General features: G+C 39.0%; 1 protein-coding gene across 8 annotated transcripts in view; it reads left to right on the forward strand.

Moving 5' to 3' along the window:
• The window catches only part of PTPN2 (protein tyrosine phosphatase non-receptor type 2), a 99,620-nt gene that overhangs the window by 67,197 nt on the left and 10,320 nt on the right, over positions 1-22,103 (forward strand). For all 8 annotated transcript variants that reach the window (XM_054460992.2, XM_054460995.2, XM_054460998.2 and 5 more), the window contains 3 exons: positions 1,061-1,270; positions 4,036-4,188; positions 16,246-16,427. In XM_054460992.2, coding sequence (XP_054316967.1) covers positions 1,061-1,270; positions 4,036-4,188; positions 16,246-16,427 — 545 coding nt within the window. The remainder of the gene's footprint in view (positions 1-1,060; positions 1,271-4,035; positions 4,189-16,245; positions 16,428-22,103) is intronic.

The following is a 22,103-nucleotide window of genomic DNA, read 5'->3' on the forward strand; positions in this document are numbered from 1 at the left end:
CCACTTTAGCACATCAGCAAAAGCATATAAACAGCTTTAGGATTGGAAATTATTGCCATGGGGAAAGGCAACAATTTAGAGGAGCAATTCCAATTAAAAATATAAAGATCGTTTCTTTAGATTAATTCTTGAGTTGCTCCCCTATGCCTGTGTAGCAGAATCTAAAAGATAATCATGTAAATGGGAGATTATATTTAAAAAATAAACTTTGAAATTCATAAAAAGGAAAATGTTAAAGAATGTAAAATTATACTGGTAGAAATTTTTTTTTTTTTTTTTTGAAGATGGAGTTTCACTCTTGTTGCCCAAGCTGGCGTGCAATGGCACGATCTCTGCTCACTGCAACCTCCACCTCCCAGGTTCAAGCAATTCTCCTGCCTCAGCCTCCCAAGTAGCTGAGATTACAGGCATGCGCCACCACGCCCGGCTAATTTTTTGTATTTTTAGTGGAAACGGGGTTTCACCATGTTGGCCAGGCTGGTCTCGAACTCCTGACCTCAAGTGATCCGCCCACCTCGGCCTCCCAAAGTGCTGGGATTACAGGCATGAACCATTGCACCCGGCAGAAATTTTTTAAAATAGAAAAAAATAGCCCATTCATGATGCATGAATTAAAGAAAATATTGGTAACGTGTGTGGTAACAGATTAGTAGCTGAGAACCCAAAGGCTGCCCCAGCTTGCTTCAGATCCTGGTTCTGCCATGTTCCAGCTGTGTGACCTTGGGCAAACTACTTACCCTTTGTTTCAGTTTCCTCATCAGGAAAATGGGTTTTAATAGGATTATTGTGTGGATTGAGTTAATAAGTAAAGTGCTTAGAACAGGCCTCCAAAATAGTAAGTGTTGTATGTGTTAGCTATTATTAATACATCCCAAATTTCCACTAAAGAAAATCTTCCCTAGTTTGTATATGGGATTGTCAGAAAACAAATGGAAAAATCATAGTATAAACAGCCTATATGGCTTTAAAGAATTATATAAAACACATGATCTTTCTGAAGTAGTTTTTTAAAAGAAAAAAATTAGAACTAACTTCTCCTCCCTTGATTTTCACTTTTTAGAGTGGTGAAACCAGAACAATATCTCACTTTCATTATACTACCTGGCCAGATTTTGGAGTCCCTGAATCACCAGCTTCATTTCTCAATTTCTTGTTTAAAGTGAGAGAATCTGGCTCCTTGAACCCTGACCATGGGCCTGCGGTGATCCACTGTAGTGCAGGCATTGGGCGCTCCGGCACCTTCTCTCTGGTAGACACTTGTCTTGTTTTGGTAAGTGCTTCTTACGATCTCATTTTAATCTCACTGATTTTTTTTTTAAATTGCTTCCACTGGCAATGAATAAACTCTGATGCTGTATCCCAGAACTGAGGTTTTTCAACGTAAACTTCTACTTTTGGAAAAACCTAGAAATCTCATTTCCACCCTTGCAACTGCCTCTTATTCATGACTGGTAGGAATGTATCCATGATGATTTTAGAGATCCCTAAGAAGATGTTTTTCTTCCTGGTAGCTTTATATTACAGAAATAATAGGTCTCTCCCCCACATTTTTTCAAATATAAATTCATATGTAATATTGAATTCCTTCCTCCTCAGACAGATACTTTATCTCATTTTTTAAATTTAAAAACTAGGGATAATGATAGACATACTTCACAGGGTTGCCGTGAGAATTCAGTGAATTAATACATTAAGGACACTTAGAAGAGTCCCTGATGTTTTCTGAGCATTCCATAAATGTCAGTATTACTGTTACTCCCCTGAGGTTCCTGTCTGTGCCCCCAAGGGCTAATTCTCCACCAGTCATTCCCAGTCCCAGCCTGTATACAGCCTAGATCTTTTCTTCTCTTTTTAGGACCTTTATTTTTTCCTTACTTGGGATACATGGAACTTCCGTTTGCCCTTATACTTCTCCTAACTTCTGTCTTTACTTCCCCCTCTTATTATAGGATCAAACCCACCAATAATACTGTCTGCTTTGATTTCCATGCCATCTACTCCGTCAGTAGTTCCCGCAGCTTAGTTTCTGCTTTCTGAGCGTGTTCTAAGATTATCAATAACCTAAGCAGTTTAGCTTGTCCTGGTATTCAGTCTGGTGGGGATTTTGTTTTTGTCTTTGTTTAGACAGAGTCTTGCCCTGTCACCCAGGCTGGAGTACAATGGTGCAATCACTGCTCACTGCAGCCTCAACCTCCTGGACCCAAGTGATCCTCCCACCTCAGCCTCCCAAGTAGCTGCCTGCACCACCACACCCAACTAGTTTTTGCTTTTTTATTTTTAGTAGAGACAAGGCCTCACTATGTTGGCTAGGCTAGTCTCAAATTCCTGGGCTCAAGTGATCCTCTTGCCTCAGCCTGCCAAAATGCTGGGATTACAGGTTTGAGCCACCACGCTTGACACAAGACTGGTGTTCTTAACCTTGACTTTAAGGCCCTGTATTAGTCTCTTCGATGTTTCTGTAAAACGTAGCTATGCTTCGTTGCAGTTATGTCAGCATTCTTATGCTTTCCACCATGACTGCTAGCACAAAGTAGATTCCCAGGTGAATTAATATGATGATGCTTTTCATTGTAAACACACACACAAGGAGCTTGATCAATGGAGTGATATTCTTGGAAGAACATTTCAGATGTTGCATCTCTAATGAAAGCTAGGAATTGGGAACGGTTGAGTCTTAACTAAACATCTGTATTACTTTACCACTCTGCGTATATATAGTATACTTCAATCAAAATTAGATTGTTACATTAAAGTTTTAAAACTCTGGTGATTATTTTGTTAATGACGCCTGTTCCCTGCCAACCATAACTTCAACAATTTTTTTTTCTTTTATTTTTGGTGGGCCTGGGTGTGGGGATTCTAACACTAGGTCAGTAGTCCAGAGCAGTGCTGTAGCTCAGCGGTGTTATCGTGGATCTGGGCTTTTGCTGTCTTTTCCACCATCTTTCTTCATTTTATTTTATTATTCTATTTATGTATTTATTTATTTGAGACGAAGTTTCGCTCTGTTGCCAGAGTGGAGTGCAGTGGCACAATCTCAGCTCACTGCAACCTCCGCCTCCCGGGTTCAAGAGATTCTCCTGCCTCAGCCTCCCGAGTAGCTGGGACTACAAGTGCGTACCACCATGCCCAGCTATTTTTTGTATTTTCAGTAGAGACAGGGTTTTACCATGTTGTCCAGGAAGGTCTCAATCTCTTGACCTCATGATCTGCCCGCCTTGGCCTCCCAAAGTGCTGGGATTACAGGTGTAACCCACCGCATTTTAATTAATTAATTAATTTATTTATTTATTTATTTTTGAGATGGAGTCTCACTTTGTCGCCCAGGCTGGTGTGCAGTGGCGCTATCTGACCTCACTGCAACCGCCTCCTTCCGGGTTCAGGCGATTCTTCAGCCTCAGCCTCCAATGTAGCTGGGATTACAGGCATGCGCCGCCACACCCAGCTAATTTTTGTATTTTTAGTAGAGACGGCATTTCGCGATGTTGGCCAGGCTGGTCTCTAGCTCCTGGCCTCAAGTGATTTGGCCTCCCAAAGTGTTGGGATTACAGGCATAAGCCATCATGCCTGGCCTCTTTTCCACCATCTTTAGGTGGGTGCTGTATATCCAGACATCGTGTCTGCAGTGCAGACATGAAGGAGGCGGAAGGGGAGTGAGCAGAAAGGTTGACTCCTGCCATGACTTTTAAAAAAAAAAAAAATAGTCCTTATACTAGCCAGAACTGATTATAAATCCTTCCTTTTTAACCAATGACTGGCCAGAAGGAATGAGATTACTATGATTGGTTTGGAATCAGTTGTGAATCAGCTAAAGAATCAAAGTCCTCCATTTACTTGAGAGGTTGAGATGTGGGGAGGGATGAGTAGGCTGGGATAGTTGTTGTGTACATAACAGTTATAGCTGCAGGGTTAAATTATCACTGTTCTTTCAGAGGAGAAAATGCATAGCAAAAATCTTAGCAATGATCTTGCATTGATTCTGTTTCCTGGGTTCCAATAACAAAAGACTTGTCTCATTTTTTGCCTTTCTTGCAGATGGAAAAAGGAGATGATATTAACATTAAACAGGTGTTACTGAACATGAGAAAATACCGAATGGGTCTTATTCAGACCCCAGATCAACTGAGATTCTCATACATGGCTATAATAGAAGGAGCAAAATGTATAAAGGGAGATTCTAGTATACAGGTAAACTTTATACAGGTTTAAAATCATATCTATTTGTTAAATACACATAGCATCAAATAACCGCACTCCACTTGAGCCCTTGTCTTTGTTTCAAAGAGTGTATTTGAATTTTTGTGGTAAATCCAGCTGGCTGTCTTAAAATTGTAAAATTTTAGCTAGCTTCCTCATATATACTCAGCCTCAGGTTAAATCCTGTGTGTTACTTAAAAGCCCTTGTAGAAACAAGATTTCATTAAAGAACTGAATTTTTCATTTTGGGGGTGGTTAAGCTTTTAATTATTAAAGTAACTGGAAACTTGAGATACTTTTGCCCTTATTAAACACTGATACTTGGTTTATATAATATTTGACTTTATAACAACAAGCAACTTGAATATTTATGGCAGATATAATGAAATTCCAGCAAAATGTTATATTCTTCCGGTTGGTGGCTTTATTCTCATGAAGCTATTTTTACTGCATATTTGTAGAACCTAAGTTCAAAGACTGATCAGAAACTTGTGTTATGTACTAAGTTAAAATGTAAAATAGAAACAACCACAGACTCCATTTTTTGTCTGGTTTAATCACATAGTATTGGACATAAGCAGATACTGTAAGTTGATGCATAATATAAGAACATAGACTGTCTTTTCATTGTGTTTCTCATGTGTGAACATATTTACTAGCACTTTCATTTCTGTGATTACTAGCCAATACAAGAATGTAACTTAGATCAGACCATTGGTGTCAGAATAAAGGTTTATTTAAAAAGATTTTTTCCAAATCTTTAAATAGCATTAAAATATTCTTAATGCACAGAAACATTAGGGCACTCAGAGCCAAAATACACAATGTGTGGGAAACTCAGCCCATAGAACATGTCCTGCTTCAGACGCCAGACTTTGGGAACACTGGATTTGCCAGGGTCACTTTGTCAGTGATCAGTGATTTAGGTGAAGTAAAAGTTATTTCAGATGTTTAAGATTAGGAAAATTTCCCTTTCTAATCACAGTGAGCTTTCACCAACTTAAATCTGGAGTTCAAAAAGAAAAGTAGTTCAATCAGATTTCCCCATGCCTTCACAGCCTGCATGCCATCTTCCCTGCCTGCTTCCTGGCTGTGGTGAGACGGGTAACTGGGAGGGAAATGTATTGTCCTTTGGATTGTGTCTTTCCTACCACTGCTTTTTTTGTGTGTGTGTCTTTAGTTTTAGAATACGTACTTTATCTGAGAATGGATCTTTTTTTATCACAGAGATGAGTTTTTCTGGACACACTTTTTTGTGGAGTCTTTGACAGTGCAGTTTGTGGCCAGGAAGATTTTTTTTTCTGTTAATTTATCTGGTGTGGTATAGTCCTCAGACTCTCAATTCTAAGGCATTTTCTGCCCCTATTCCAGATAGGATATTGGAAACATCTTTATCCTTCAGGTACTCAGGATCAGAAAAGCATGCTGCCCATTCCAAGGGGTTAATTTCTGCAGAAATGGTCTTGGCATTCTTAGAATCTCTGTCTTTTAATTGGTGCATTTAGACCATCGGCATATGAAGTGATTACTGATAAAGCTGGATTGATAAATACATACCACACGTGCTACTGTTTTTGTTTTTTTTTTCTTTTTTTGAGACGCAGTTTCGCTCTTTTTGCCCAGACTGGAGTGCAGTGGCACAATCTCGGCTCACTGCAGCCTCCACCTCCCAGGTTCAAGTGATTCTCCCCACTCAGCCTCCCGAGTAGCTAGGATTACAGGCGCCCACCACCACTCCTGGCTAATTTTGCATTTTTAGTAGAGATGGGGTTTCACAGTGTTGGCCAGGCTGGTCCTGAACTCCTGACCTCAAGTGATCGCCCACCTCGGCGTCCCAAAGTGCTGAGATGACAGGCGTCAGCCACCGCGCCCAGCCCAAAATGATTGTATCTTAAGTCTGTAAATATATGTGATTATAATCTTAAAGCATGTATTCATTTACAGAAAACTTCCAATGACTTTGACATTCCTATAGACATATAGGCTATTTGCAATTGCCTGTCAGCACAAGGTCAGGCATAAATACTTAAGCTGGTTGCTGGTATTACCACATATTCCCAGTATTGATGATGACAGTTAACCCCCCAGAGTAAATATCTAGTTTGGCAATTCAGAGCTAATGTTGTAAGATCTCTAGCTGGTAATTTGATATTACTAATAAAGTATTAAATGTAAATGATAAACTTTTAACAAATTACAGAAGATTTGAAGTTTAATTGCATTGCTTAAAACTTTCTTCAGTGAGAGAAATGGGTAGAGCTTAGGGTTCTAGGCATTGTGTGGGGGGCATGGCTTCTAGTGGCCGTGACTCATGGGTTGGTGCAACGTGAGCACAGAATTAGAAAGAAAGATGAAACAGTACCAGTCCTCAAAATGAGAGCTCCTTTGAGGTTATAGTTTAGTGAAATGTAATTCCTTGGCTTCACCAGTCAGCATTGATGACCTGAGGCAGGTGACTCAGGAGTGCTGGCTCCCTTGTATGTCACAGGGAGGACAGAGACGAGTGAGTTTGCTGAACCTATATAGGCATGAGTGAGTTTGCTGAACCTAGCCATGAGTGAGTCTGCTGAACATAGCCATGAGTGAGTCTGCTGAACATAGCCATGAGTGAGTTTGCTGAACATAGCCATGGCAAAATGACATTGTTGGGTTTGTGGGTTTTTTAAATTCACTAGCATTAAATATCTCTTTTATTTCTCTCTCTGCCGAGTGCTTTCCTTGTTGACGTATTCTGAATTTGTTGCATATTCTGGGAAGTGGTCCGGTGAGACTTGATTTTTGGTGTCATCTTATTTGTTGACATTGTTGAGTGTTGTCCAGCTATAAGGCCAAGTTACATAACTAGGTCTCAGTCAAGAGTGGAAACTTCAAAAATTGACCAGTATAAATTCTGGAGACAATTTAACATTTTTGTGGGGTACTTTCTTGAACACAGATCTTTATGAGGGGTCACAGCATAGTCAACCCAGCCAGACTTGCCTAGGTTAAAATTCTGTCTCTACTATTTGTTAGGTGCATATCCTTGGGCAAGTTACCTAATTACTCTCCCCACATCTTCCGTAAAAAGGGTGTAATCATGGTAATATTAGTATTAGTGCTTATCTCCTAAGGTTATTGTGAGGATTAAGAGCTAGCACATTTGAAGTGTTAGAATATGGCATGGGGAGTAGCAAGTGCTCCATGTCTTCACTATAAAAGATTTGGACTGAGTAACAAAACAAGGGAACAAAGAAAATAGACATAGTCATCTAAGCGAAGATGTCCTTAATTACTCTTATGTTCCATTATATTGTAGTTTCTTGACTGTTGGCACAGTATTCTTTCGGGACATGGTTTGCACCCTCTTAGGGCTCAGAATTTTCAGTTCTACCCCACTCCTCATGAAGTCCAGAGACTTCTTTCTCGGAGGTCTATTTCCTTTCCAGCCTCATCTCTCCTACTCAAGCTCTGCGTGTTTTCCATCCTCTAGACAAATTGTACCAAACTGTACTACTCACTGTTCTCCAAACACAACAAACTGTAGAATTTCACATTCTCTAAATCTTCTGTAAATCAACTATTATAAAACAAAAAAGCCAGCCGTGGTGGTGCTCGCCTGCAGTCCCAGCTACTCAGGAATCTGAGACAGGAGGACTGCTTGAGCCCAGGAGTTTGAGGCTACAGTGAGCTATGATCACGCCATTGCATTCTGGCCTGGGCAACAGAGTAAGACCCCCATCTCTAAAAAAATTAAAAACATAAAAAGAGGTACATTGATTGTGCAGCTAAGTAAAATAGCCATATCTGGGAACGGTGAAGTGTGGAAAAATGCTTTTTTTTTTGAAACAGAGTTTCACTCTTGTTGCCCAGGCTGGATTGCAATGGCGTGATCTCGGCTCACTGCAACCTCTGCCTCCCAGGTTCAAGCAGTTCTCCTGCCTCAGCCTCCCAAGTAGCTGGGATTACAGGCTAGCACCACCATGCCTGGCTAATTTTGTATTTTTAGTAGAGACAAGGTTTCTCCATGACACCGAGTCTCATCTTTCACCCAGACTAGAGTACAGTGGCGCAATCTCAGCTTACTACAACCTCGGCCTCCCGGGTTCAAGCAATTCTTCTACCTCAGCCTCCCAAGTAACTGGGATTACAGGCGTATGCCACCATGCCCAACTAATTTTTGTATTTTTGGTAGAGACGGGGTTTCACCATGTTGCCCAGCTGGTCTCAAACTCCTGACCTCAAGTGATCTGCCCGCCTCGGCCTCCCAAAGTGCTGAGATTACAGGCATGAGCCACTGTGCCAGGCGTGCCTTTTTCTTTTTAATACTTCTGGTACGTGATGACATTGAGACAAATTAGAAACTAGTTTATCCATTGTATGAATGGATTTCCCAGAGATTTTTTTAAAGATCTAAATACAAGCATTGCTTTTAACAGTACCATATTGCACAAGAGTAACTCCAGGGAATGAATATTCCATAAGTTCCAAAAAACTCTAAGTTGCAATGTTACATCTCTGTCCAAAATCATTAAACTCCTTGGGCAATAAGTAGAGTATTCCTTATTAATTAGATCCAAGACTCCTTGCTTCCTTGATAGGATCTTCAAAGAAGGCCATCCCTGTCCATACTAAGTCATTTGGGCCAGTGTCAGTTATAGGTAATCAAAACCATTGGCTCCCACTGCTTCTACCTCTACTGCTTGCCACTGGCAGATACATAGATGGTGGTCATGTTCTCATCCTTTCAAGGACTTGAGAGACTATAGTCCCAGTGCATAGGTTATGTATGCATTTTTCTTCTCTGGCATGTACAATTGTCACTGCTTTCATCTGCAGGGGCCCAGATACATTCTTCTTCCTCTACCTTTGTCCCTAGGAATGGTGACAAGTGAGAGCACAGGAAACATATTTTCTAGACATGATGCTGGGCTCTTCACATGCCATCTCATTAATCACAACTGTCTCCCAGGGTAGATGATGACATCCTCTTACATAGAAGAAACTTAAATTTCTCTTCATCTTGGTCCGAATCCTGGTTTGTGTTGCCATCTACTCCTGAAGTCCATGTTAGAGGCCTGCTGGAGGGTGTTTCCCTAGCCCAGTGGTGGGCTAGCCAGCTGCCTGGAGCTGCTAGTGTACCTGATAGACACAACCAAATTAAAGTCCTTTAGCATCGTAAGGACCAGCTTGGAGATCTCACTGTTAGTTCTCCCCTAGACTGAACAGTGGCAAGGAGCAAGAAGGTTCCCGATCACATTCAAGCACCACTGTGGTCACTACTCCAGTGTTACATACCTCCGGATTAGAAATGGATTAAGATTCAAGCAAAATCTACCTTGGCTGAAATCTTTTTTAAAAATTTTGTGTTTTTTGTGCAGTGCTACTTTATTTTTTATTTTGTTTTTTTATTTGTTCGTTGGTTGGTTTTTTTGAGACGGAGTCTCGCTCTGTCGCCCAGGAGTGCAGTGGTGTGATCTTGGCTCACTGCAACCTCTGCCTCCTGGGGTCGAGTGATTCTCCTACCTCAGCCTCCCGAGTAGCTGGGACTACAGGCGTGTGCCACCACACCCAGCTAATTATTTTGTATTTTTAGTAGAGATGGGGTTTCACCATGTTAGCTAGGATGGTCTCGATCTCCTGACCTCTTGATCCACCTGCCTCAGCCTCCCAAAGTGTTGGGATTACAGGCATGAGCCACCACGTGCCCCGGCCTTTGTTTTTAATTGACACTTAGTAATTGTACATATTTATGGAGTTCAGTGTGATATTTTGATACATTTATGTAATGACCAAATTAGACTAGCACATCTATCACCTCATACATTTATCTTTTCTTTGTGGTGAAAACATTCAAAATCCTCTCTTCCAGCTATTTTGAAATCTATATTTAATTATATATTAATATGTGCTAATATATTTCGTAGTACTTGAAATATATATAAGTATGTATAAATATTTCAAAATAGCCAGAAGAGAGGATTTTATGTGTATATAAAATGTGTATGTATATAAATTTTTTTTGAGATAGGGTCTCATTCTCTTGTTCACGCTGGTGTGCAGTGGCACGATCATGGCTCGCTCACTGCAGCCTCCGCGTCCTGGGCTCATGTGATCCCTAGTCTCTTAAGTAGTTGGGACTGCAGGTGTATGCCACCACATGTGGCTAATTTTTAAATTTTTGTAGAGACTGGGTCTCACCATGTTGCCCAGGCTGGTCTCAAACTCCTGGGCTCAAGCGATCTGCCTGCCCCAGCCTCCCAAACTGCTAGAATTGCAGGCATGAGCCACCACACCCTGTCTGAAATATTAAATATTATTAACCGTAGTCATTCTGTGCAGTAAAACACCAGAATTCATCCCCCTGTTGAACTGTTGTTCAGTTTCTCCCCATGCCCCCTCTGCCCTACTCTCCAGAGCCTCCAGTAGGTATTATTCTACTGCCTGCTTCTATGAGATTAACATTTTTAGATTCCACATGAGTGAGAACATGCAGTATTTGTCTTTCTGTACTTTGCTTAATGTCCTCCAGTTTCATCCATTTTGCCACAAAAGACAGGATTTCTTTTTTTTAATGGCCAAATAGTATTTTTTTTTATATATATATATATATATATATATATATATATTTTTTTTTTTTTTCCACATTTTCTTTCTCCCTCCATTCATTGATGGACATTTAGGTTGATTCCGTATCTTGACCATTGTGAATAGTGCTGCAGTAAGCACAGGAGTGCCGATATGCCTTTGAAATCCTAATTTCATTTCCTTTGGATAAATACCCAGTAGTGGGATTGCTGGATCATATGATAGTTCTATTTTTAATCTTTTAAGGAACCTTTATGCTATTTTCCAAGATTGCTGTACTAATTTACATTCCACCAGCCATGTACAAGAGTTCTCTTTTCTCCACATTCATGCCAGCATTTATTTTTTGTCTTTTTGATAATAGTAATTCTAATTGGGGTGTGGTAATATCTCAGTGTGGTATTGTTGATTTGCATTATTCTGATGATTAGTGATATTGACCATTTTCTCATATATCTGTTGGCTCTTTGTATGTCTTTTAAGAAATGGCTATTCAGGTCTTTTACCTATTTTTAATTGGATTATTTGTGTTTTCTGCTATTGAATTTTGTTTGAGTTTCTTATATATTCTGGATATTAATCCCTGTCAAATGTATAGTTTGCAGATATTTTCTTCCATTCTGTAGATTGTCTCTTCAGTCTATTGATTGCTTCCTTTGCTGTACAGAAGCTTTTTAGTTTGATGTAATCCCATTTGTCTGTTTTTGCTTTTGAGGTCTTATACAAAAGACCCTTCCCTTGCCCAGACCAATGTCCTGAAGTGTTTCCCTATCTTTTCTTCTAGTATTTATATTTGTTTGGGGTCTTATATTTAAGTCTTTAGTCCATTTTGAGTTGATTTTTTAATATGGTGAGAGATCGGGGTCTAGTTTCATTCTTGGGCATCTAGATATCCAGTGTTCCCAACACCATTTATCAAAGAGACTGTCCTTCACCAGTGTATATTCTCGGCGTCTTTGTCAAAAATAAATTGGCTGTAAATACATAGATTTATTTCCATGCTCTGTCTTCTGTTTTATTGGTCTTTATATCTGTTTTTATGATAGTAGCATGCTATTTTGGTTACTATAGCTTTGTAGTATATTTTGAGGTCAGGTAGTGTGATGCCCCCAGCTGTGTTCTTTTTGCTCAAAATTGCTTTGGCTTTTGGGGTCTTTTATGATTCCATACAAATTTTAGGATTATTTATTCTGTTTCTATGAAGAATATCATTGGTATTTTCATTGAATTGCATTGAATCTGTAGATCACTTTATGTAGTATGGACATTTTAACAGTATTAATTTTAATCCATGAACATAGGCTATCTTTCCATTTATGTCCTCTTCAACTTTTTCCATTAATGTTTTATAATTTTCATTAAAGAGATCTTTCACCTCCTTGGTTAAATTTATTCCTAGGTAATTTTTTTGAAAAATGGAATTGCTTTCTTGATTTCTTTTTTCAGATAGTTTGCTAGTGATGTATAAAATTCTACTGATTTTTGTTCGTTGATTTTGTATCCTGCAACTTTACTGACTTTTTTTAATTAGTTATAACAGTTTTTTGGTAGAGTCTATAGGGTTTTCTATACATAAGATTATGTCTTCTGCAAACAGAGACAATTTGACTTCCTCCTTTCCAATTTGAATACCCGTTCTCTTGGCTAATTGCTCTGGCTAGGACTTACAGTATTATGCTGAATAAAAGTGTTGAAAGTGGGCATCCTAGCCTGGTGCGGTGGCTCACGCCTGTAATCCCAACACTTTGGGAGGCTGAGATGGGCAGATCATGAGGTCAAGAGATTGAGACCACCCTGGTCAACATGGTGAAACTCTGCCTCTACTAAAAATACAAAAATTAGCTGAGTATGCTGGCACGCGCCTGTAGTCCCAGCTACTCGGGAGGCTGAGGCAGGAGAATCGCTTGAACCTGGGAGGCGGAGGTTGCAGATCACACCACTGCACTCCAGCCTGGTGACAGAGCGAGACTCCATCTCAAAAAAAAAAAAAAAGGAAAAAGAAAGTAGGCATCTTTGTCTTGTTCCAGATCTTAAGAGGAAAAGCTTTCAACTTTTTCATGTTCAGTATGATATTAACTATGGGTTTGTCATACGTGGCTTTGTGTTAAGGCACAGTTTCCTCCATACCTAATTTGTTGAGAGTTTTTATGATGACGGTATATTTAAATTTTTTTTTTTTTTTTTTTTTGAGACAGAGTCTTGCTCTGTTGCCCAGGCTGGAGTGCAGTGGCGCAATCTCGGCTCACTGCCACCTCTGCCTTCTGGGTTCAAGCGATTCTCATGCCTCAGCCACCTGAGTGGCTGGGATTATAGGCATGCACCACCACACCCAGCTATTTTTTGTATTTATAGTAGAGATGGGGTTTCACTATGTTGGCCAGACCAGTTCCAAACGCCTGACCTCAAGTGATTCGCCCGCCTCAGCCTCCCAAAGTGCTGGGATTACAGGCATGAACCACCACGCCCAGCCGCTATGTTGAATTTTATCAAATGGTTTTTCTGCATCTATTAAAATGATCATATGGTTCTTGTCCTTGATTCTGTTGGTTTTTGATAGATCATGTTTATTGATATGCATATGTTGAACCATCCTTTCATCCCTTGGATGAATCCCACTTGGTCATGGTAAATGATGTTTTTAATATACTGTTGAATTCAGTTTGCTATTATTTCATTCAGGATTTTTGCATCCATATTCATCAAGGATATTGGCCTGTAGTTTTCTTTTCTGTTGTGTCCTTGTCTGGTTTTGGTATCAGGGTAATGCTGTCCTTACAGAACGATTTTGGAAGATTTCCCTCTTCAGTTTTTTGAATAGTGTGAAAGGAATTAGTATTATTTAAATGTTTGTTAGAATTCAGCCATGAAGCCATCAAGTCCTGGGCTTTTCTTTGATGGGAGACTTTATTACTGATTCAATCTCACTCTCATTGGTCAGTTCAGGTTTTCTGTGTCTTCATGGTTCAGTTTTGATAGTTCATGTGTGTCTAAGAATTTAGCCATTTCCTCTAGGCTTTTCAGTTTGTTGGCATACAGTTGTTTATAATAGTCTCTTACAATACTTTGTTTATGGTATTAGTTGTAATATCTCCTTTTTCATCTCTGATTTGAGTCTTTTTTTTTTTCTTAGTCTGCTATAGGTTTGTTGATTTTGTTTACCTTTTCAAAAAAATGATCTTTGGTTTTGTTGATCTTTGGTATCTTTTTTTTGGTCACTTTATTTCCATTCTTCTGGTCTTTATTATTTTCTTTGTTCTGCTAATTTTGGGTTTAGTTTATTACTTTCTAGTTCCTTGAGGTACATCAGGTTGTGTATTTGAGATCTTTCTACTTTTTTTTTTTTTGAGACAGTTTCAGTGTGACCCCTAGATTGGAGTGCAACGGCACGATCTTGGCTCACTGCAACCTCCGCCTCCTGGGTTTAAGTGATTCTTATGCCTCAGCCTCCCAAATACCTGGAATTACAGGCACCTACCACCACTCCCGGCTAATTTATGGTGGAGACGGGGTTTCACCATGTTGGCCAGGCTGGTCTCAAACTCCTCACCTCAGGTGATCCTCCCGCCTCTACCTGCCAAAGTTCTTGGGTGTGAGCCACCCGCCTGGCCTGATTGTGATTTTTTTTTTTTAATTTGTTGAGACTTGTTTTGTGGCCTAACATATGGTCCGTCATGGAGAATGTTCCATGTGCTGATGAGAAAAATGTGTATTCTGTGGCTGTTGGAGGAAATGTTCTGTGAATGTGTGTTAGGTCCATTTGGCCTAGAGTGCAGTTTAAATCCAATTTTTTTTGTTGATTTTATGTCTGGGTGATCTGTCCATTGCTGAAAGTGGGATGTAGCGTTCTGCTATTATTGTATTGCAGTCTATGTCTCCCTTTAGGTCTCATAATATTTGCTTTATGTATTTGTGTGCACCAGTGTTGGGTGCATAGATATTTAAAATCATTACATCCTCCTGCTGAATTGACCCCTTTGACCTTTGTTTCTTTTTACAATTTTTGACCTAAAGTCTATTTGATCAAAATATAGCTACTCCTCTTCTCTTTTTGGTTTTAATTTGCATGGAGTATCATTTCTCATCCCTTCACTTTCAGTCTTAGTGTGTCCTTACAGGTGAAGTGAGTGTCTTGTAGGCAACATAGAGTTGGATTTTGTTTTTTGTTTTTTCATCCATTCAGCCACTGTATCTTTTCATTGAAGTATTTAATCTATTTACATTCAAGGCTATTATTGATAGATAAGGACTTACACCTGCCATTTTGTTAATTGTTTTCTGTTTGCTTTGCATATTCTTTATTCCTTTCTTTCTCTCTTATTGTTTACCTTTGTGGTTCGGTGATTTTCTATAGTGATAAGTTTTGATTTATTTCTCTTTCTCATTTGTGTGTCTGCTGTAGTTACTTTTTTTCTTTGTGGTTACTATGGGGCTTACATTAAACATCTTATAGTTATAATAGAGTGTTTTAAGCTGATAATAACTTAACCTTGGTCTCATAAAATATTTTTGGCTTTTACCCTCCCCTCACAACTTACAATTTTGTTGCTTGATTTACATCTTTTTATATTGTGTGGTCCTTAACAACTTGTAGCTGTAGTTACCATTAACCGTTTTTTACTTTTAACCTTCATAATGGAGACTTGAAAGATTATATTCCACAGTTATAGCAATGGAGTTTTCTGAATTTGGTAATTAATTTACCTCTGTCAGTGAGATTATATTTTCATATATTTTCATGATAGTAATTATACTTTTGCTTCCAGTCGAAGCAGCTCCCTTAAGCATTTCTTGTAAGGCTAGTCTAGTGGTAATAAATTCTTGCAGCTTCTGCTTGTCTGGGAAAGACTCCGTTTTTCTTTCATTTCTGAAAGATAGCTTTGCTAGTAGTTGTTATCTTTCAGCACTTTGAATATATTATCCCATTCTCTACAGGCTGTTCTTTCTTGGCGTGTACAGGTTTTCTGAGAAATCTGTTGATAGCAACTTGCCGGTTCCCTTACATGTGACTTGATCCTTTTCTCTTGCTGCTTTTAGAATTCTCTATGTCTGACTTTTGATGGCTTTATTATAATGTACCTTGGAGAGAGGACCTCTTTGCATTGAGTGTGTTTAGTGTGCTGTCGAGTTTCATGGATCTGGATACCAATATTTAAATTATATTACTATGACTAATAGTTGAGTGTGGTCCCAGTATAGTTTGTCTCAAATAGGTAAAAGTCCACGAGATTTTATTAAAATTATTATATTCAACTATATACTGATGTACATAAATACTAAATGCTTTATTATGAAATTTTGAAATTAAAATAAGCATAGTTGTTACAAGCTACAGTATGGCAAAATGCCTTTTTCTTTTTCACTCATCTTTTAGCATCACTGGGTTTTCTTAACTTGAATATAGGATTTTAATTCATAAATTTTTTTATTTAAGGAAAATAAATGTTTAATGTTTGCATTTGTTTTTCATTTCTCTTCCCTACCTAGAAACGATGGAAAGAACTTTCTAAGGAAGACTTATCTCCTGCCTTTGATCATTCACCAAACAAAATAATGACTGAAAAATTCAATGGGAACAGAATAGGTCTAGAAGAAGAAAAACTGACAGGTGACCGATGTACAGGACTTTCCTCTAAAATGCAAGATACAGTGGAGGAGAATAGTGAGAGGTAAGCTTTCTATAACTACAGGCTGAAAGACAAGGCTTTTTTATTTTAAAAATAAATTTTATAGGACCAGGTGCCATAGGATTTCAGGTATGTAATTTTTATATTCGGAAAATACAATCACGCCTGTAGTCCCAACACTTTGGGAGGCCGAGGCGGGAACATGACTTGAGTCTAGGAGTTTGAAACCAGCCTGGGCAACATAGTGAGACCTTATCTCTACAGAAAATAAACAAAATTAGCCAGGTGTGGTGATGTGAGCCTGTGGTCCCAGCCACTCGGGAGACTGAAGTGGGAGGCTCACTTGAGCCGGGGAGGTCGAGGTTGCAGTGAGCTGAGATACCACCACTGCACTCCCACCTGGGTGACAAAGCAAGACCCTGTCTCATAAATAATAATAATAAATAAATAATTATGTGGATATGATATATGAAATAATATAGGCCCCTTTTTTTTTTATTATACTTTAAGTTCTGGGGTTCGTGTGCAGAACATGCAGGTTTGTTACATAGGTATACACATGCCATGATGGTTGGCAGCACCCATCAACCTGGACATTAGGTATTTGTCATAGTGCTCTCCCTCCCCTAGCCCCCACCCCCCGACAGGCCCCAGTGTGTGATGTTCCCTTCCCTGTGTCCATGTGTTCTCATTGTTCAACTCCCACTTATGAGTGAGAACATGCGGTGTTTGATTTTCTGTTCTCGTGACATAAAATTTCTTTTTTTTTTTTGTAATTGCTCCTGCATTTTTATTTAACTCCCTCATGTATCCTGAGAAGACCTTCTTGTTTTACCTAATTATCTCTCCAACATCCCCTGAAATCTCAACAGGTAGACACTATGTGAAGGTCAATTCAAAGACAGAAACTAAAACCCCATCCACAGGTGACTCCATGCTGAATCCCTGTGGTGTCTTTTCCCGCTAACCGATGTGTATCTATCAAGCAGTTTTCTTGTTCACTATAAATATTACACTGTTTGACATTTTAAGAAACATTGTAATCAAAATCTATAGCCTTAATTAAATGATGAATTTCAGGAAATTATCATGCAAAATGGAAGGGTTATGAAGCCGATAATAGACACACTCTCCTAAAAATGATCTCACCACATCACGCCTAACCCTTCTCACCACCTTACAGTTCACATTCCATGGAAAGAGTGCCTCATACTTAAGAGTGTTTTACTTTCCTTTTCCCAAGTCATGGCGATTTTGAATATTCACACTTTGCGGACATCAACACATTTCTAAAGCATCCTTATCTTGATTAAAGACTGTCGAGGTCATGAAAACAGTCGCATAAATATTTAAGATGCATTGAAAATTTTGTTTTAGAATTGGCTTTTCAATCATTTCATTACAAGCAGTGCTTTCCTGCCGTTTACTTACTCCTACATCTACTATCTTCTTTTGTATTGTGCTTTGTGTTTTACAGAACATTTACTCTTTATAAAGCATATATTTCTAACCTAGGAAAATATCAAATGGAAAGGGGATGGGAATACCTTTGATATGTACATTCAGCAGAACTATGTGCTGCCGGGTACAGTTGCGTGAACATATACACATCTCCACTTCCTGTGAGATAATTTTTTTTTTTTTTTTAATTTATGAAGTATTTATTGATGATTCTTGGGTGTTTCTCGGAGAGGGGGATATGGGAGGGTCATAGGATGATAGTGGAGAGCAGGTCAGGAGATAAACACATGAACAAAGGTCTCTGGTTTTCCTAGGCAGAGGTCTCTGCGGCCTTCCGCAGTGTTTGTGTCCCTGGGTACTTGAGATTAGGGATTGGTGATGACTCTTAAAGAGCATGCTGCCTTCAAGCATCTGTTTAACAAAGCACATCTTGCACCACCCTTAATCCATTTAACCCTGAGTTGACACAGCACATGTTTCAGAGAGCACGGGGCTGGGGGCAAGGCCATAGATCAACAGCATCCCAAGGCAGAAGAATTTCTCCTAGTCAGAACAAACTGGAGTCTCCTATGCCCACCTCTTTCTACACAGACACAGCAACAATCTGCTCTCTCCTTCCTTTCCCCACACTTCCCCCCTTCTTTTCAACAAAACCGCCATCGTCCTCATGGCCCGCTCCTGATGGTCGCTGTCTCTTCAGAGCTGTTGGGTACACCTCCCAGACAGGGCGGCCGGGCAGAGGCGCTCCTCACTTCCCAGAGGGGGCGGCCGGGCAGAGGCGCTCCTCACTTCCCAGACGGGGTGTAGGCCCTTTTTTTATTGAATTAATGTAACCTTTTTTTTCTCTGTCACCCAGGTTGGAGTACAGTGGCACAGCTTTAGCTGCTCCACCTCCTGGGTTCAAGCGATTCACCTGCCTCAGCCCTCCCGTGTAGCTGGGATTACAGGCGCCCACCACCATGCCCAGCTAATTTTTATATTTTTAGTAGAGAGAGGGTTTCACCGTGTTAACAAGGCTGGTCTTGAACTCCTGACCTCAGGTCATCCACCCGCCTCAGCCTCCCAAAGTGCTGGGATTACAGGCGTGAGCCACCGTGCCCAGCCAAATTAATATAACCTTTATTTCTTACCTGAGGGTATTTAGTGTATGATGACAAAGGTGTTCTCAAGGAGCTTTCAACCAATACTTAGAAACCAGTTCAAAAATCCTTTAAAACAATAATGATTGAGTGTAAAAGTTAATATAATTGGGTGCTAAAATATATGGTATGGTACAGAAAATAAGTAGTATGAATACCTGCCATTTGTACTATAATTATAATGTAACTGATAATATGCCTTTAGTAAAACATTTAAACATGTAAGCTTAATTGCATTACTGGAGAAAAAGGCGTTTTTTAAAAATCCATATGAATGTGGCATCTATTCAGAATTTTAAATTACAACTACATTTCTAAGACTGTCTCTCACAGATTAGGAAGCTGATAACCTGGTATAAGTCACATACCAAAGTGAATGAGCTTTTTCTTTCCTCTCTCCTGTATCTCTGAATAACTTTTCTTCTTGTCTTTTTGCCAAATATACTTCTTATCGTGGGGAACTTTATTTTGTGGTTGTATTTGTTAGATTGGAATGAAAATAGTCAAAGTCTGCCATACATTATAGCTTTACTGCCGTATTTTCCTAATATAAAAATTAAACACCTGAAATTTTATAAATGCTAACATATTCCAATATATAATACATGTATTATTATATATTATAGTGGAAGAGTTTATTATGATTTAGCAATGTTATTCCTAATTTTTGACTTCAGTAGTTTTAGACTGCAAGAGAAAGCATAATTTTTTTGGTTCCTTTTTTCATCTTAAATAGAATACCTTTAAATCAGGAAATAATAGTTTTAAATTACCTTAGCTTACGGTAGGTTGCAGTCTGAGTTTGAAAGCCAGTGTTCTCAATTACATACAGTTCAACCCAGAAACCCAGATCACTGAGAGTGAGAAACAGCTTGGACATACGAAAAGTCTGGGGCAGGCAGAGTGGCTCATGCCTGTAATCCCAACACTCGGGGAGGCTGAGGCAGGTGGATCACTCGAGCCTAGCAGTTCAAGACCAGCCTGCGCAACATGGCAAACCCTGTCTCTACAAAAAATACAAAAATTAGCCAAATGTGGTGGGACCTGCCTGTAGTCTCAAAGGAGGCTGAGGTGGGAGGATTGCTTGAGCCCAAGAGGTTGAGGCTGCAGGGAGCTATGATCACACCACATGATATTCCATGGGCAAGGGTCCACAGGAGGCATTCCCATTGGTTAATGTCCTAAATTGCATAAATATATGGGAAAACCTGGGCAGGTCCCACTTGGCAAAGTCATTACACAGACATAATTTCTTTAGGCCCCACTAAGGAAGAAAAGATTTTATTTTATCACAAATCGAGAGTAGTCTTGTCATTCTCTGGAATTGTGTTCTTAAATTAGATACAGGCATGCCTTGGTATTTGTCTCTAGTCCATTCCTGAATTATATAGTGCACTTTTGGAAAGCAAAAACCTCTGTTCCATTCTTTTAAATGAGAAAAATAGTGTGTTCTCAGCCCAACCAGAAAGCATAACCAGTTCCCCCAAATATAGTACAAAACCTTTTAAACTCCTATATAGCATTTAAAGCACTAATTATGTAATCATATAACACTTAAGGGACTCATTATTGGGCTTGTATGGTAAATGACAAAATACTAGATACACATTATAATTGCCTTCTATACCATAATGAAAATAAAAAATGAAATAATATGTTAAAGATTATATCTAAATTGGAACCTTGTTAACGATACCTCCAGGCTCCTGGCAAAAGGTAATAAAGGGCCCATGGGAGGCTAACCCCCTCTCTGTTTTTATACATATTTTGCCTACACTTGAACACAAATGTTTTCGCTAACAGGTACCTGCATATTTGTGATAGTGAATTTTCAATTCAGAGAGTGAATTCTGAGTAAGAATTTTTGCAAGTCATTATAAGCAGATACGCAGATGGAGTTCAGACAGCCAGGGATACCTGTATATATGATAACAAAAAGTGAAAAAGACATGAGAAAGCACCATAAGATGAACAAAGATAGCAAAACACAGTCTGTCCTCAAGTTGCAGAATATGTTTTGAAGATAAAACAAGTACCCAAGTTAGCACATTATTAGTAAATTATAAATTACTTCAAATTAAATGCCGTAAGAATAGAAGGGCTAGAGGGGGTGGAGCAAGATAATTGAAGAGTAGAACTGAAATGAGAGGACAGGAGAGAAGGGAAGGTTTCTATTTTAGTGGGGAATAAATTTGGAGAACAGCAAAAAACAGCAAGAACAAAGTTCTGCATAGCAGGAGAATATTGGCAAGCATTTGCATGGACATGTGTTCTCAGTTCTCTTGGGTACATATCTAGGAGTGGAATTGCTAGGTCATATGGTAACTCTATGTTTAACTTTGTGAGGAGCTGTCAAACTGTTTTCTGTGGCAGCTGAACCATTTTACATTCCCACTAACAGTCTCTTGGGGAGAGAAGGTTCCAGTACACCAAAGAAGTGTAACATTGATTAAAATATTCTAATACATAGTTCAATTCAGATTTCTCTTGTCTGAAAGGTTCACCATATAGCTTTTTTAATAAAGTTTTATGGAAATATAATTTATATACCATAAAGTTTACTCATTTAAAGTATACAATTCAGTGACTTTTAATATATTTACCAAATTGTGTAGCTGGCACCACGATCTAATTTTAGAACATTTTCCTGATCCCAACTTCTGTAGCTGTTTAAAAAATATTTCAAGATTAATCAAAGATTGATACTATATTTAGTTGATGTGATTCTTTGGTCTCTTTTAATCTGGAACTGTTCCCTGCCTTTTTCTTCCTTGCTTGACATTTGTATTTTTGAAGCTTCTAGGCCAGGTATCTTTTAGAATGCCCCATACAATGCATTTCTTTAATCATTATTTATCATAGTTAAATTCAGGTTAAACATCTTGGCCAGGAAAAAGTTAGTCTCAATGTAGGAGACGTTGAAGAGGCATTTGAGATTTTTAAGCACCATCGTGCACTAGGCCCAGTAACAAAAAAAATAAAAGATTTTAAATCAAGCTACATGTCCAGGAGTATGCTCTAGAAAAATTACCATGGCAATAATATTTAATTTGAGGGCGGGGAAGCTGGTGAGGCCTTTGCTGTAATACAGAAAAGTGAAAAGAGGGAATGGAAGAAA

The sequence above is a fragment of the Pongo pygmaeus genome, chromosome 17, assembly GCF_028885625.2.
Source record: "Pongo pygmaeus isolate AG05252 chromosome 17, NHGRI_mPonPyg2-v2.0_pri, whole genome shotgun sequence".
NCBI classification, from domain to species: Eukaryota; Metazoa; Chordata; class Mammalia; order Primates; family Hominidae; genus Pongo; species Pongo pygmaeus.